The 15319-nt window shown below is 39.2% G+C and overlaps 1 protein-coding gene across 2 annotated transcripts in view; it reads left to right on the top strand.

Annotated features, from left to right (window-relative positions):
- Positions 1-15319, top strand: part of LOC145411592 (acid phosphatase type 7) — a 44430-nt gene that overhangs the window by 4004 nt on the left and 25107 nt on the right. Inside the window, exons 2-7 of one of the 2 annotated variants that reach the window (XM_080281601.1) lie at positions 1517-1660; positions 2359-2553; positions 7769-7901; positions 9098-9173; positions 10169-10266; positions 12076-12259. In XM_080281601.1, the coding sequence (XP_080137727.1) occupies positions 1522-1660; positions 2359-2553; positions 7769-7901; positions 9098-9173; positions 10169-10266; positions 12076-12259 (825 nt within the window). In that variant the 5' untranslated portion in view covers positions 1517-1521. The remainder of the gene's footprint in view (positions 1-1516; positions 1661-2358; positions 2554-7768; positions 7902-9097; positions 9174-10168; positions 10267-12075; positions 12260-15319) is intronic. The other variant, XM_080281603.1, reaches the window with a different exon arrangement.

The raw sequence follows: 15319 nt of genomic DNA, 5'->3' as shown, positions 1-15319 counted from the left end.
CCTAAGTTTCTACTTCAGTCATTCTCAAAACCCTCAAAAAGTTGGCTGCTGCAAGTTCTACCATCCTCTTCCTGTAAAACATCATGCTGGAAATGAGCTCCTGATCTTATGGTTACAATAGAGGTTGTGTTATGCTATTTTTTACATAATTCATACTGCTGTAAAGTATTTTCTCCATCAGTAAGACTGCACAACATAAACAACCTGTTACAATATACAGTAGTTGTTATACTGTTTTCTGCTTGCAGGTAGTCCTCATTTAATTATCTCGGCTATTTTATTACTAAGATGGCGATAAATCAGTATCTTCATTTGCTTAAAGCTGCTTTTGATTCAATATACAATTGTTTTCATAGATGATTTCTTTTTTTATACATTAAACTTTAAAATAAATAAATAATTCAATATAAAGTTGGTTTTATAGATGACTTCTTATACACTTAAAGAAAAAGGGGGAGCCATTTAAAATATCTGCCTTCACACATCTCAAACTTTAAATGGACTGCTTGTCTAATAACTAAAGTGTAGAGCCTATGAAGACAAATTTATTAAAAATTAAACTGGGGTGTAGGGGAAAATTAACCCTTTCTCAAGTAACCCTTTCATCAGGCTAACACCAAAAAATTTTTGTTCTGTCAATAGAAATCGTGGCTGACAGAAATCCCAGCTGACAATTTTACCTGCCCTTAAGCAGTTTTTGCAGTGAAAGGGTTAAATGTGAACCTATCAAGTTACTATGGATGAAACTATTTGGGGTGTCAGAAGAATGTAACCCTTCTCTGATATTTTACCTAGGCTGATGCTACACATTAATCTTAGTCAAACAACTGAGGGGTGCTGATAATTAGTTTGCAGAGTCTAGGAAGATGAAGCTACAGTACTATGGATAACTGTTGGGTATGCTGAAGAGTATCTTATCTCAAATAACCCTTCGGTTGTCATTTCACATGGGCTAACACCAGACAATTCTGTTCAGTTGGTAGAATTCCTACTTAATGGATTAACATGGGACTGCCTGATATGTAGTTTGCAGACTCTATGAAAATGTTGTTAATATAGAAGAAACTGTCTGGGATGCTGGAAAAGAGTAACCTTTTTTTTTTTGAGTAACCCTTCCTGATGTTTTACTTGGACCAATACTACATTTGTTCAGGTGAGAGATTCCTATCAGTCAAAGGTTTAGGTGAGGACTAGATGTTTTACCACAGTTTGCAAAATCTAATGATGCTGAAATTACTATGGATGACACAGCTGGGGGTGGTAAAGTAACATTTTCTGACATTTTACTCAGGCTAACACCACAGCTACATAAACTCTAACAGCCAAACAATACACGAGGACTGCACGAAATTTCATTTGCGGAGTACTGCATATGAAGTTACCATGGACAATACGATTATACCGATTCAGATGTTAAAGGAAATGACCCATCTCTGATATTTAACTTACCCTAACACTAAACATAAATCCTAGCAGTCAGAGAAATAACTGAGAATGCCTGCTACTTGGCTTGCAGAATTTATGAAGATGAGGTTACTGTGGATGATACTAATTGGCATGCTGGTGGGGAGGTGTCATGCATCCGTTGTATTAGATATCTTCAAGTATATGCAGAGGACAGCAGATTACCAGCCTCAGCATGTCCACCTTGCCATTGGAGGTAAGTTATAGTGCTGTCACTTTAACTTGGTCTAGATTTTCTTACTTTTGCAGCTTATTTTACGTACTGTATGTCAGTGGCACAATATGACAATGCTATAGCTCTACATCCTTTCTGTAGCTCTTCTTTGTGACTGACATCATATTTTAAAGTTAATCTACTGTTACAGCTTTGCAATTAAGATGATGAGATGGCAATTGTAGGCCACATTAGAGTAAAACAAGTACCGGTATAGCTAGCTTTCATGTTTCATTTTACTCTTCAAATAACCCTCTTCCCTTTTTTTTTCATGCTATTTCAGACAATCTCCTCAGCTCAGAAGTCTCTTTTGAACTGAGGAGTTAGATACAGCTTCCACTAACCCATTCACTACTACCAGTCCTTCCTAAGCCAAAACAACATTGTCTGGAATTAGCCGACAAACTGTGGAAAATACATTAATGGATTCAGGGGGTTATTGATTTACTCCTTCACTATAATGACATCTTTTGCAATTCACTCGTTATCTTCTTTGGGAACGCCCCATGTAGCAAAAAGGGTCAGACAGAGTTTGTTTCTAACCATATCACAGCCAGGCAGTCTCGCTAGACTCTTGTTTCAACCATATACTAGCTGGGCAGCCTCCCTAGACTCTCTGTCGTGGATTTACTGTACATGTCACTGACTCAGTTCTTGCTGGTCACGTTTCGATCTCACAGAGACAAACCAGGACATGGTAGTAACATGGACCACCTTTAGCCCAACGCCCAGACCTATTGTGGAGTATGGTATTAAGAAGCTGGACCAGTTGGCTGAGGGGACATCCCAGAAGTTTACTGATGGAGGGTCGGAGAAGCGCGCTATGTGGATTCACCGCGTCACCCTCCCCAACCTGCTTCCCAACACTGGATACAGTAAGTTGTACTGTGACTTTATTCAAGTACTTCTTTGACAAAATTCTTAGACAAAAATGACATGGTGCTGGAGAGGGACGCCTTCACATGGTGCCACTGATATGAGCAGGTGGCTCTGCTGCCTGGTTACAGTATACGAACATTCCTCAGTTCCTTCCCAATCCCCACAGAAGAGGATGCCAGACTGCAGGATAAGGGTAATTTCAGCCAGCAATCCACTGGGTTCATGTTCAGATAAGCCTGGGGTTTCAGCTAATACTATTGTTATGATGACATACACTACTGTATTTTATAAACAATATTACTTTTGCAATCAAGATGCTGTTATTCAACTTGAGTGACATAAAACTGAGGGAGTTAATTATATCCTCCATTAGCTGCTTTGCTTCTAAAGGCCTCTTCTTAAGCTGAATATAATCATGGTGCAGCAAGAATAAAATGTTAATTACTTTAACAGGCTGATGAGATTGAAGATGAGATGTAAACAGAATGACATGACGGTAAGAATCCCCATACTACACTTACCAGCCTATGCAATATTTACTGCCAATTCATCACTCATTAAATTTACCCTTCTGATAAATTAAATCTCATTACCTAACATTCACCTATGCCCCACACTATCTGTATTTACCCTACCTAATGACCAAGTAAACAAAAAAGTATACACTCCTGTAAATTATCCACTGAAGTAAGAGTTTGTATCATTCCAGAACCATACCTAAAACTCTGCCAAAAAAATAAATGAATAAATGCATCATAATAATAATAATAATAATAATAAACTCCTGGAACAGTACAATATACTGTTGTGGCAGCTCTATGCTCACATATCTTTAGGTGAGGATAAAGGTCAAGATGGTGATGATGATGATAATGACAATCATTGTACTCCTTCCAGCAATGACAGAAAACCAGCACATTAATCCATGCAACTTAATATTTAACAATGTACCAATTAACAGATGCCTTCGTTGCATAAGGGGTGGTCACAATAAGCCTCAACTAAAAATAAAATGCATAAGAAAGAGTATGATAGAGATGCTGAAGAAATATAGTATAGCCTAAGACCAAGCCAGCACAGCACACCTGAGAAGTATTCCTATGACCAGCTGCATAAAGAAGGAGTAACACCTGTGCTCGTCTCTTTGTTAGCACACATATGACAGACCTTCAGATGACGATGTTTGTAATTAAACATCTTCACTCTATTTCAGCTCTTTTTTTTTTTCTCTCTCTCTTTTCTTTTTTTTGGGGGGAGGGGGGATACTGCATCTACAGAAAAAAAAAAATGCATATTAAATAATCCACTGGCCTTTATATAACACTACTGTACTTATATTTACTGGTCATCACCACAGTCTTGTTTTACATTTGTATTACCAATAATATTATTATCATATCCACAGAAAATTAGAAAGTCTGTCAGTTAAAAAATCTAATCCACACCTATAAGGATGGTCGTTATTTTACTTCAGCTGATACCACAGTTTTACAAAGATGCCAGTGAAAACTGGAGTGTAATTATCTTTTATCTTCAAAAAGTATTACTGTATCACTATTATCAGTTCTGCTTTTTTTTTTTTTTTCCCCATATGAATTACTGCCACATTTTCTTTTTTTTTTTGCATTACTATTAATATTTTTAAAGAATTACTGTTCACTTCTTTTTATAAATTAGTCTATTTTTTAATGAATTAGGTAGGTGGAGGCACTCACCATCCACTCACTCAATGTAGTGCTGCTTTGGGTGTCTTCCCCTTTCCTCACTTCCTTCCTTCTTCGTCTTCTGTCTTTCATTCCTTCATTCTTTTCTCATCCTTCTGCCTATGGGTGACTTTACACTCCTCCTTGTCTTTCTTTCCTTCATTCTTTCCTCTCGCTTCTGCCTATGGGTGACTCTACACTGAGTGACAAAGACAACTGATTTCCAGTACACCAGGAAACCATTTACTATGCTGGGTGGCAACCATATAACCAAATTATGGCACCTAGTGGTTTAGTGGGTAATTAAAGTGCTCCAGTTGCATTGAGCCGATGTAAGTTTATATCCATGAGGTGGTTGGGGTTTATTGCTCATGTAATGCCACTCAGGGATGAGTGAGGCTGGTCACTCATCTTAAATGTCATGACCAACTTGCCTAGCCCCAGGCTCCTAAGCTCCTCGTGGAGCAACATAGGATTGGGTGATGGATGGACAGATTTGTTTTTTTATTAATTACTCCTGTTTTTTTAATTAACTTTTTCAGTTTTCTATTTATGAAATATTGTTGTTTTTCTTGATTACTGTAGTTTAGTTCTTTTTTTACTTATTGTTGATTTTTTTTTCACAAACTATTCTTGAGTTTTCTTTTTTGCAAATTTCTGTACTACTTCTGCTACATTTTCTTTTCCCACGCATCATCGAAACGTGATTGAAAGCATTAGGAGAAATACACTGAGGTGGTCTGGTCACATGGTGAGGATGGAGAGACTAACTAGGAGAGCATGTGAGTGAGGTGGAGTGGGAGACCGTAGATGAGTTGGAAGGCTCAAGTAAAGAGGTATATCAGAAAGTTGGGGGGAAGGCAGTGAAATGGAAGGGGACAGGGCAGTATGGAGGTGATTTGTTTGTGGCCACCTCTTACAGGATTAAGGCATCTGGTTATAGATAGATAATCATCAAGTCCCATCATCCCAGGTGTTCCGGCCAAGCACTCCAATTCTCTCTTTTCTATACATTACCAGTATTTCTCTCTCCTTAGCACTTTACCACCCTATAAAGCTAACACTGCTATACAGTAAAACCCTGATATAATGGACTTCAGTATCCCAGAATTCGCTCTTACCGGACTCAAGGAGCCTACCAGACTAAATTCTTATATATCGGGAAAAATCCACTGACCCTGGGAGGTTATGCAAAAAAAAAAAAAAAAAAAAAAATGTGTGCTCTTGGGCTAGGAAGGCAGCCATAAGCACAGCATACAGTACTACTGGTATACAGTACAAGGGCAAAACTGCAACTCCCTATTAGAAAATTATTGGATACAGATCTCAAGTTATCTTTAGCCTGTTGCACAGAAGGTTGGTGCAAATATAGGGCAGAGCTGTAACACCTCAATAATTACTGCCTAATAGTGACTCAGTCATTAGTGGCAACACCTGGATGACATTTGTGTCCTCTCGACAGGACTTATCCCGTCACTGGGTGTGCTCAGCAGCCAGGAACTGAGTGACTGACCTTACAGACACTGAATCCTCATTTTCAAAATGGCAATATCATATGGTGTGTGTGTGTGTGTGGGGGGGGGGTCAAAGAAGAATGGACACAACACTACATTCTCATTTTTGTATCATAAGTGCAAGACTGCTTTAGCTACAAGAGTCAGGTTGAAGAAGTCACCACATCAACGCCCATACAAAAGGGAGGGCATTTCCAGACCCCATCCTGACCCTTTATTCACATTATATTTCACAAAACAGATATGTAGATATACTTGTTTAACTTGAACCGGAGTTTAGTCCTTTTGCAGCTTATTTCACACAGTCTAGTGGTACAAAAAGACAAAATAATGGTCCTACATTCCGTAGCACTACTTTTTGGATGGCATCATATTCGTGTTACAAATCGGCAAGGAAAATAGCAAGATGAAGATTTTAGACCTAGTTAAGAGTACAATGAGTATAGTATTCATTCTCCCCTCGGCTATAAGAATAATCCAACATACTACCTTTCAAGAGCCTATTCACACTGACTGATAAACACATTAATGAACTTATACCTTTACTGTACATACAACTGGAGCTTTCTAACACTGCCTGATAAAGCAAGGTAGTGAGCCACAGTTTTATCACTTCAAGAGGGAGCAGCTGTGCCACTTCTAGTCTATCCAATGTATGCTGGTAAGTCCATGAGAACCTCCACCTGTCCTCAGATTGTGGGTAGAGGCGTATTTGATGGCCAAGGTGAAAAGTGCTACATTATATTCACTTTACTCTCCCTTGACCTAAAATTGCCATCACTCCATCTTCCATGCTATGTTGTAACAATGGATTAACACTAGAATATAATGGGAGTCACAAAGAAGTGCAATGGAAAGATGCAGAGCTGTAGCATTGATTTTTTCTGCCAATAAACTACATGAAGTAAGCTGCAAAAAGATGAAAACCTAGACCAGGTTATGGTGAAAACAATACATATTTTGTTCACCATCCAGATAAGGTCCAGGGAGTTACTGTGCTTTCCAATTTAAGATATAACTGACTGGCTATACGACATATATCACTGGTCACTGTCTATAGTTCTTTTGCTTGAATGCTTTCCTATTCCTTTTTTGTGTTCAACATTCAACCAACTTCCGTAGGTTAATGTGCAGTGCATTTAAATTAAGAATGACTGGATAGATGGCTACGTCACTGTAACTTTGTTGAAAGTTTTCCTACTTCAATGCTTTCCTCTTCCTGCAACTGGACCCTACATATATTAATGGAAACTAGGTTATAGATGTGGTCATGTACAGTATATAACACTGTTTTGATTATCTGGTGGCATAAATGAATCTTTGTATATTTTTTGATATCAGTGGTTGCTCTTTATCTTTTATTTTTCTGTTATTCTAGCGTGGTTTCTTTGTTTATTGTTCAGAAATACTTTGATTCAAGAGCTGTAATCACTGTATGACTCATTTGGTGTATTGTTATTGAATGCTTTTACTAACATGGCCCAGATTCTTGTCGTTTTGCAGCTTATTTCATAGTTCAGTAGCAGAAAAGGACAATAGTGCAGCTCCACATCCTTTTCACAGCACTTTGTAACTAGAACCATATTTTAGTACTAATCTGGTTTTAAAAGTGAGCAATGAATAAGAGATGGCATATTTTAGACAAAGAAAGTGTAAAAACAGTAAAGTTCTCTCACTTTTAGGTTTTCCTCCCTTGGCTCTTCAACACTACCTCACTCTTATCCTTATTGGGGGGTGATGATGATGATGCTGCTGCTGATGATGATGAATCTGTTTCTTACACTTTAGTTCATATTCATTTTAGTTTCTGTGTCCTATCTTATCTTTTCTGGAGGGGAAAAAGTATTGTAATGATGATAATAATGCTACTATTACAGTTGCTGCTGCTGGTGATATGATGATAATGACCATGGTGGTGGTGGTAGCACGATGATGAGGTTAATTACCAGTAACGGTTCACTTCACTGCACATTCATTTATCTATCCTTCATCAGTGTACCACTGTGGGAGTTCATATGGACTGTCCAACCTGTTCTACTTCAAGACATGGATGAATGGCACCGACTGGCCTGTGTCACTCGCTTTCTTTGGAGACCTTGGAGCTGAAAATGCGCAGTCCCTCCCCAGGTAGGTTCAGGTTTAGCTTCTTTAATTCAATGACATTTTTCATCACTTTAGCTATATAATTAAGAACGGAAATTACTGGTCCATGGAAGAACAGAACTGATATTTTATCTCTGCTACACATGGAAGAAAGGAACCGACATTATCTTACTATTCCTAGACTTCAAAGAATGGATGTGACTATTATTTTCTCGACAGACATGAAAGAACAGAACTAAAGGGTGCATGTCCATTCTTTTTGGAGACCTGGGAGCTGAAAGTACACTGTCCCTCCCCTTGTCAGTTCATACTTTATCCGATAACTCTAGGACATTTTTTTCACCACATTCTTGCCATCTCCTGACAGTGTTATTCAGATTCATATAGACTTTTACAGTGGAATGCCAAATATTCCCCCCCACCCCCGTGTCTAAGACCTTAAAAATACCCAGTCCTTTCCTACTGTTTCACTCTTTTGAATCCTAGACCTGGTGCTAGAGAAGGAAGCCTTCATGTGGTGGCACCACTGTAAGAGCTGTTCCACTGCCCAGTTATATCAGTACCACAACATGATGACATACCCTACCCAGCACATAATTTTTATGAATGCTGAAGCTTGGTGTTAATGCGAGGAAAAATACTGAGAAGCGGAAGCTCTTGTCTACCAAAAACCTGCCGCATAAAGCTACATAATTTCATCATCGTCATCATCCTGACCTCCTTTCCCACTCTTGGGCAGGGTGAGGAGTAGCAACATCCAAACAGCCCAAATCTGCCCAAACCAGTAGGCCACACTTCCATTCATCCATCATTCAAGCCCCAGGAATCCTGGCTCTATCTGCTGCGCCAAAAACATTCACCGCATTCTGTAGCTTTATATAAACGTATCCGATACAGTCAATCCAGACACTGTCACGCTGAAAAAGGGTGCCAAATCCCTGATCATGCACTTCTCACAACATTCATCTAGTCAACTCGATCTCGTCAGTACCCTAGCCTCACCGACTTCCAAACCTCTCTTCCTCACACACTTATCCACCACATCCCTCCACCTTCTTGGCCTACCTCGCCCCCTCCCTCCTCCAAAATTGCTCAGATATACCTTTTTCACCACTCTACAGGTATTGTTATCCATTCTGGTGAAAAAGATATACCTGAGCAATTTTGAAGAGGGTCATCCCCAAATACTGATTAAACCACAAAGGTATTTATCTTTTTAGGTTGCAGGCCGAAACTCAGAAAGGGATGTATCATGCCATCATTCATGTTGGAGACTTTGCATACGATATGGATTCTGTAAGTATTGTGCTGTACTGTACTTACTATATATTTAAGTTTAATGAATGATATATATAAAAATTGTAATGGATAACTGGGGGTTTTAGTGAATGATATATACAAAAATTGTAACAGATAACTGGGGGTTATGTCTCAGGCACATGTAGAAATTTGTTTGGTGGTGGTGGTGGTGGTGGTAAGGGGAGGGAGGTCCTGTCCCGGCCCTGTTATTTCACTAAATAACTGTACTCTTATGCCTTGTATTGTTTTATATAAATTGCATAAAGTTGCATCTGTTGGATAAATAAGAAAGATATGTGTTGTTGTTGTTTTAAGCAGAGGGTAAAAGTGTGTGCTTAGATGATATGTTATTGAGAATGCATATGAAAAGGTTGGTGAAAAGGATTTGCTTGTCTAAGTTTGATGGTAAGAGGAGGCATGCATGGCTGGATATGGCAAATAAATGTGTAAGAATCTGAGAACCTGAGGTGCAGAAGCTGAAATTCATCATCCTAACCCTTACTCTCCATTATAAGGATTGGGAAAGGCAGGATTCAGAAACAGGGCAAGTACCAGGAAAGTACAGAAGTTGGAGAACCATCAACAGCCTACCTACTAAGATGGGCCATACATCAGTCAATCTCCTAGTCCTTTGGTCAACTTGGCAACTGACAGAATGACTATACACAGGCATCTGAGAAGAGTATAGGGGGATGGGGGGGGGGGGGACTGTGATTGGCTTTCAGTTGGGTACCCATTTTACAAGGGTATTTTGATAATTCCATCATGGTAGTAAAAGTGTCTGCCATGGAACAACCCTGATGATTCCAGTGAAATGAGTTACCTCTTTGTAGTCACCCCCCTCCCCAACAGTAGAAATGAAAAATCAAACCAATATCTAAACTTCCAATTTGTAAAGTCTCAAGTTTAAATAAATCATTACAAATAAAACTGAAAAAAATTATCCAGTCTGCTCAAGAATTCATGTTAATACAGCTTCCATCATTCTACAGGATAATGCACGGGTAGGAGACGAGTTTATGAGGCAGATCCAACCCATTGCAGCGTATGTTCCCTACATAACCTGTCCAGGAAACCATGAAAGTGCTTAGTAAGTCTTGCCTGAAATGGCAATGGCATATCACATTTAAAACTCAAACACAAACACACACAATATGTCAAATCAGTCTCCCAAACATTACCATGTTTTGGGAAGATTTTACCTCCACTGTTCTGCTTCAGCTTCCAAAATTAACAGAGCCAACTGTACACTATATACTCAAACAAGAGCTATATAAAACCCTATTTTGACTCAGTTGCGGTCTTACTGTTTCACTCTCACTTAAAACATTCTACATTTCTCCTTATTGCCTTATGAGCAACTCATAAGACGCTTAGTGATTTTGTGTGCAATGGGCATCAGTTCCAACACATCCTGCAGCCCTAGCATGCCACATTCACTATTCACACAACACTACCTATGCCACAACCTACAAACAGTGGGAAGAATTCAGAGTACATGAGAAATGTCAAGTGAGAGGTCTCCTCCCCTTAAATGTTTGGATTGAACAACCTACCCTAGGTCCCTAAACTGCTGATAAGACAATGCAGTGTTGCCAGGTCGGTGGGTGCTGCTGATGCCAAATCTTCTCAAAACCACACCCAAAAAGCACATAAACCATCACTAGCCCAAGTACAGTCGTGAGAGAGAGAGAGTGAGAACAGTACAGAAGGTATGGAGTGGGAAATGGGGTAGAGGGGGAGAACTTTGTGTCATTAGTAATTATGGGATCAGGGTTGGATTGGGCTGGCTTGGTAAAGGGTGTGAGGGCTTCTGGCAAAGAGATAGATGTGAGGGAGGTACAGGGTGATCAGTATGACTCTGGTGCTATAATTGTACTGCACATCAGTGATGGCAACATTCAGGCCACATTTCGATGCAGTAAGCCCTTATTTAGACTGTGCAGTGCAAATCTGATGTCCGTACTATAGAACTGATATAAATTCTTTAGAAAATGTACAGAGAAGAATGACAAAAATGATACATGATGTTCGGAACCTTTCATATGAAAGTAGACTAAGACTAAATTTGCACTCACTAGAATGGCAGTCTTGAGGCTAATACACACACACACACACTTGGGATCATGGTAAGTCAGGTGAGGTAGAGGTGCTAATTAGTTAAGGCTTCACAATGCGTGAGGGGAGTGGTAGGGTGAAGATTACAGAGTCATATTCATATACCAGGCATATGCCACGTCTGTTTTTTTTAATGAACATCGTATCCATAGCAAAATCGCCCAAAAAAGCCCAACATGCAGCCGTTCAGATTTTAAGCGCAAATCATCTAAACCTGCCCAATCTGGCACGAAATGTGCACACCTGGCAACCCTTGGACAAAGTCCCTTTTTTTTTTATTAGGGCCAAGGCATTGTCCCTAGGTAGAAAGCTTTGGTTTGGAGCATGTAGTACTTTATGACCACATGCCCTTCCTGATGTCTACCAATGACCCTTGGGTGGACTTGAACCTCCAACCCTTCGGCCAGAGCGGAGTGCTCTAACCTACTAAGCCACGACTGAATGAAATAAAAAGGGGAAACAGGACACCAGAACAGACGTGGAAAGAACTAGGAGTTTCTGGTTTGTATTGTCTTCATCTGGTATTGGTACTGGAGACGATGCTTTCACATGGTGGCACCAATATAACTAGAGGTGCTGCCTGATTATACAAACATCCCTCAACTCCCTCCCAATCCCTTGAAAGGGCATGAGAAGAGTAAATTTTAGCCCATAGTCTACCACATTCACATTCGCATAAACCCAGGGTCACAACACGAATAATTTCAACCACACATTCAGATATGCTAGGAGCCACGGCAACAAAAATACCAACAATTTTATCCATCACTTCCTCCCACAGCAACTTCAGCAACTACCGAGCTAGATTCAGCATGCCCAACTACGACGAAACAGAATCCCTCTACTACAGCTTCAACATTGGGCCAGTTCACATGATATCCATCAACACAGAGGCTTACTACTTCCTTCAGTACGGACTTAAGCCACTCTCAAACCAGTACCAGTGGCTTCTTGAGGATCTTAAGGTAAGTTTTAAATCTCTTTTAAGTTTACTCTTCCTGCTACCACCACAATCAAATATCTATCAGTACAATGGCTTACTACTGTACTGCTTGCAGTATGAGCTTACAGGCCACTCTCAAATCAATACCAGTGGCTTCCTCAGGAAAGATAAGATATTAGCTTATAATCTCCTAGAATCCTGGTGATACAGTGGTAGGTGGGGGTGCTCACCATCTACTCACTCAATGTAGTGCTGCTCTCAGGTGACTGCCCTTTCCTTCCTTCCTTCTTTCCTTCCGTCCTCTTCTGTCTTTCTTTCCTCTTCCTTATGTTTATGGGTGACTCTACACTCCCTCTTCTGTCTTTTTTTTCCTTCACTCTTTCCTCTTCCTTCTGCCTGTGGGTGACTCTACACTGAGTGACAAGCCAAATGATTCCCTATAGACCAGGAAACCATTTACTACTCTGAGTGGTAACCAAATTATGGCGCCTGGTGATTTAGTGGGTAATTAAGGCACTCCAATCAGATTAAGCCTGTGCAGGTTTCCATATCCAAGGGGTGGTTGGGGTTTATTGCTCATGTACTGCCCCTCAGGGATGAGTGAGGCAGATCACTCTTATCTTAAACGTCAGGACCAACTTGCCTAGCCCCAAGCTCCTACACTCCTCATGTATAAACATAAAATTAGACGATGATGATGAATCCTGGTGACATCTTTATCAGTCGGTTCTAACTCCTATAAGAAATTTCCGTGCGATTTAGGAAGGAACTCTTGTACTGTAAAGAATTTTAAAACCTACACCTAACTTTTAGAGTTTGAAAGGTACCTTAAAATGAATAAAATACTCAATAGACAAATAAATAAAATAGAAAAATAAACAAATAAAAAATAAAATAAACTTGAAAAAGTATTCCCAAGCTGAACAGGTTCATAAAAGAAATGGGGAATTATTGGTGAAATTCATTACAAAATATTACATATACAATTGTTCAATCAAAATGATGCTACACCAGTACTTCCCCATAACTCTTCCAGTCTTGTAAAGTCTTAATTTTATTTTTGCTACCTCCAGATGGTTTTATGACACGAAAGGTCTCTTATGTTGAAAGGATTCATCTACCTATTTGTCTGTCTGTCTATCTACCTACCTACAGCCAGATGGCTTAATCCTTGAAGAAGTGGCAGTGAACAAATCAACTCCATGTCAATCTCTTCTTGAGAATCAGGCTGTCCTCCCTCCACTTCACAGCCCCCTCACTCACATAAGGCTATATATAACATGGGGTGCCACGCTAATTCCACTTGCCTCATTTCTTCTTTCACCCACCTAAGCCAAAGAAAAAAAGGAGCAGGAAGTCAAGAAAGATGTTTGATAAGACATTTGTTTCTCAAAGGAAATAAGTGCATGTAAGTGCTTGAGCTAGTAATGACAGAGAATGGAGTAATGCATATTTAATTAAAGCGGTGAAACAGTTCTATGTCAGTGGAGGCATAGATTGCAAAGGTGATGGTTTGATAAGATAGGTGAATGTGAATATAAAGAAAAAGTGAAGTATGAAGGCCAAGGAAGCATAATTTCATGTAGGACTGAATTATATGGATAAAGTACATGTGAAGATTCACATGACAAGGTTGCATTCCTTTTTTAATTTGGTAGTTGACAAAATGGTTACTACTGTACCCACCATGCACCCTAAATACAATTTAACAGAGCACGTGGTATGGAAGACAAATGCGCTGGGTGAAGCTGAGAATTTTAGTTGCTGTTGATAGTTCTCAACATCTGTTTCCTTAACTGGTAATTACTGGGTTATAAGATAAAGACTATACAGTACATATGCACTTGATAATTGTCAAGGTAAAGATTTTATGAATTTACTTGATAATTACTAAGATAATGATTACAAGGATTCACCTGATAATTATTAAGGTAAAAATTATAGGGATTCACACAGTTCACTACTGTACAGTGAAATACGTCTGTCTGTTTGCCTTCCGTGCATCCTTTTCACTGCTAGATTCATAGATACTTGAATGAGTCGTTTTGGACAAGTGTATATGATCACCCACAGATGAATAACATACACCTCAGTCCACTGCATCACATTCAGTCATCTATGGCCCATATTCAAGTCAGTTAAGGAAGCTGCTTAACAACTCTTTCTGAGCTATTTGTTTTGCTTACTACACCTCTGTGTCCCCTTCTGTGTCACTTGAATCATTCTGATATCACCATACTCTACACATATAACATACAAAATGATGTCAGATGTACTGAAAAACAAATCAATCAGGAAGAGGTGTTAGGGAGCTTCCTTAACCGCCAAGAGTACAGACCTATAAATTTAGCCACGAAATTGAGACAAGAGAGGCAAAGAGTCTTTAGTATTTGACTATACATGTGCAAATTCACATTCCAGTTGCTTAAACACTATATACAGCATATATTGAGCTGAGGTCATAAAGCGTGACCCCAGGGATAATGGACTGAATGGTGAGGCTGCCAGAGACTGAGCAGCATAGAGAGCTGCCATTAGGTGACAAAGTCCAATGCATGCAAGCATGCTGGAGTTTTTATAAATGAAACGAATGATACCGTGCCATACCATTATCCTTAGTTAGGTATTACTTTAAATAACTAGTGCAGCTGCTGAGTTTGTTAGTAGTAAAAAAAAAAGGCATATAACTATGATTTTTACTTCATTTCAGCAGTATAATGGCATATTGTTATCTTCCTACACTAAGAAAAGTTTATTCAGCTTAAAGAAACTCTCCATAAACACCTTTAGCGCATGAGATCCTTACGATAAGTACATGTAAAATTGTCTGATAATGGAAAGAATAAAATATCCACCATTATTAGGCAACTTATCAATTTATTAAAAATACTATAAAGGATGTAAGAAAAAATCAGGATTTGGTATTTGTAAACAATCTCTGCTAACTCAGGAGAGATCCACATTATTCCATTATTAATCTGAGTGGCATATATAAACAGTCAATCTATATTCCACTCTTCACTTCTGCACTAAACAAACTGCAACCTTTGACTTCATATACCAGTGATGACTATCTTCTATT

This window comes from Coenobita brevimanus, chromosome 90 (assembly GCF_032717465.1).
Source record: "Coenobita brevimanus isolate Jiangsu-jjx chromosome 90, ASM3271746v2, whole genome shotgun sequence".
Taxonomy (NCBI): Eukaryota; Metazoa; Arthropoda; class Malacostraca; order Decapoda; family Coenobitidae; genus Coenobita; species Coenobita brevimanus.
This window is presented reverse-complemented; position numbering and strand designations above follow the sequence as displayed.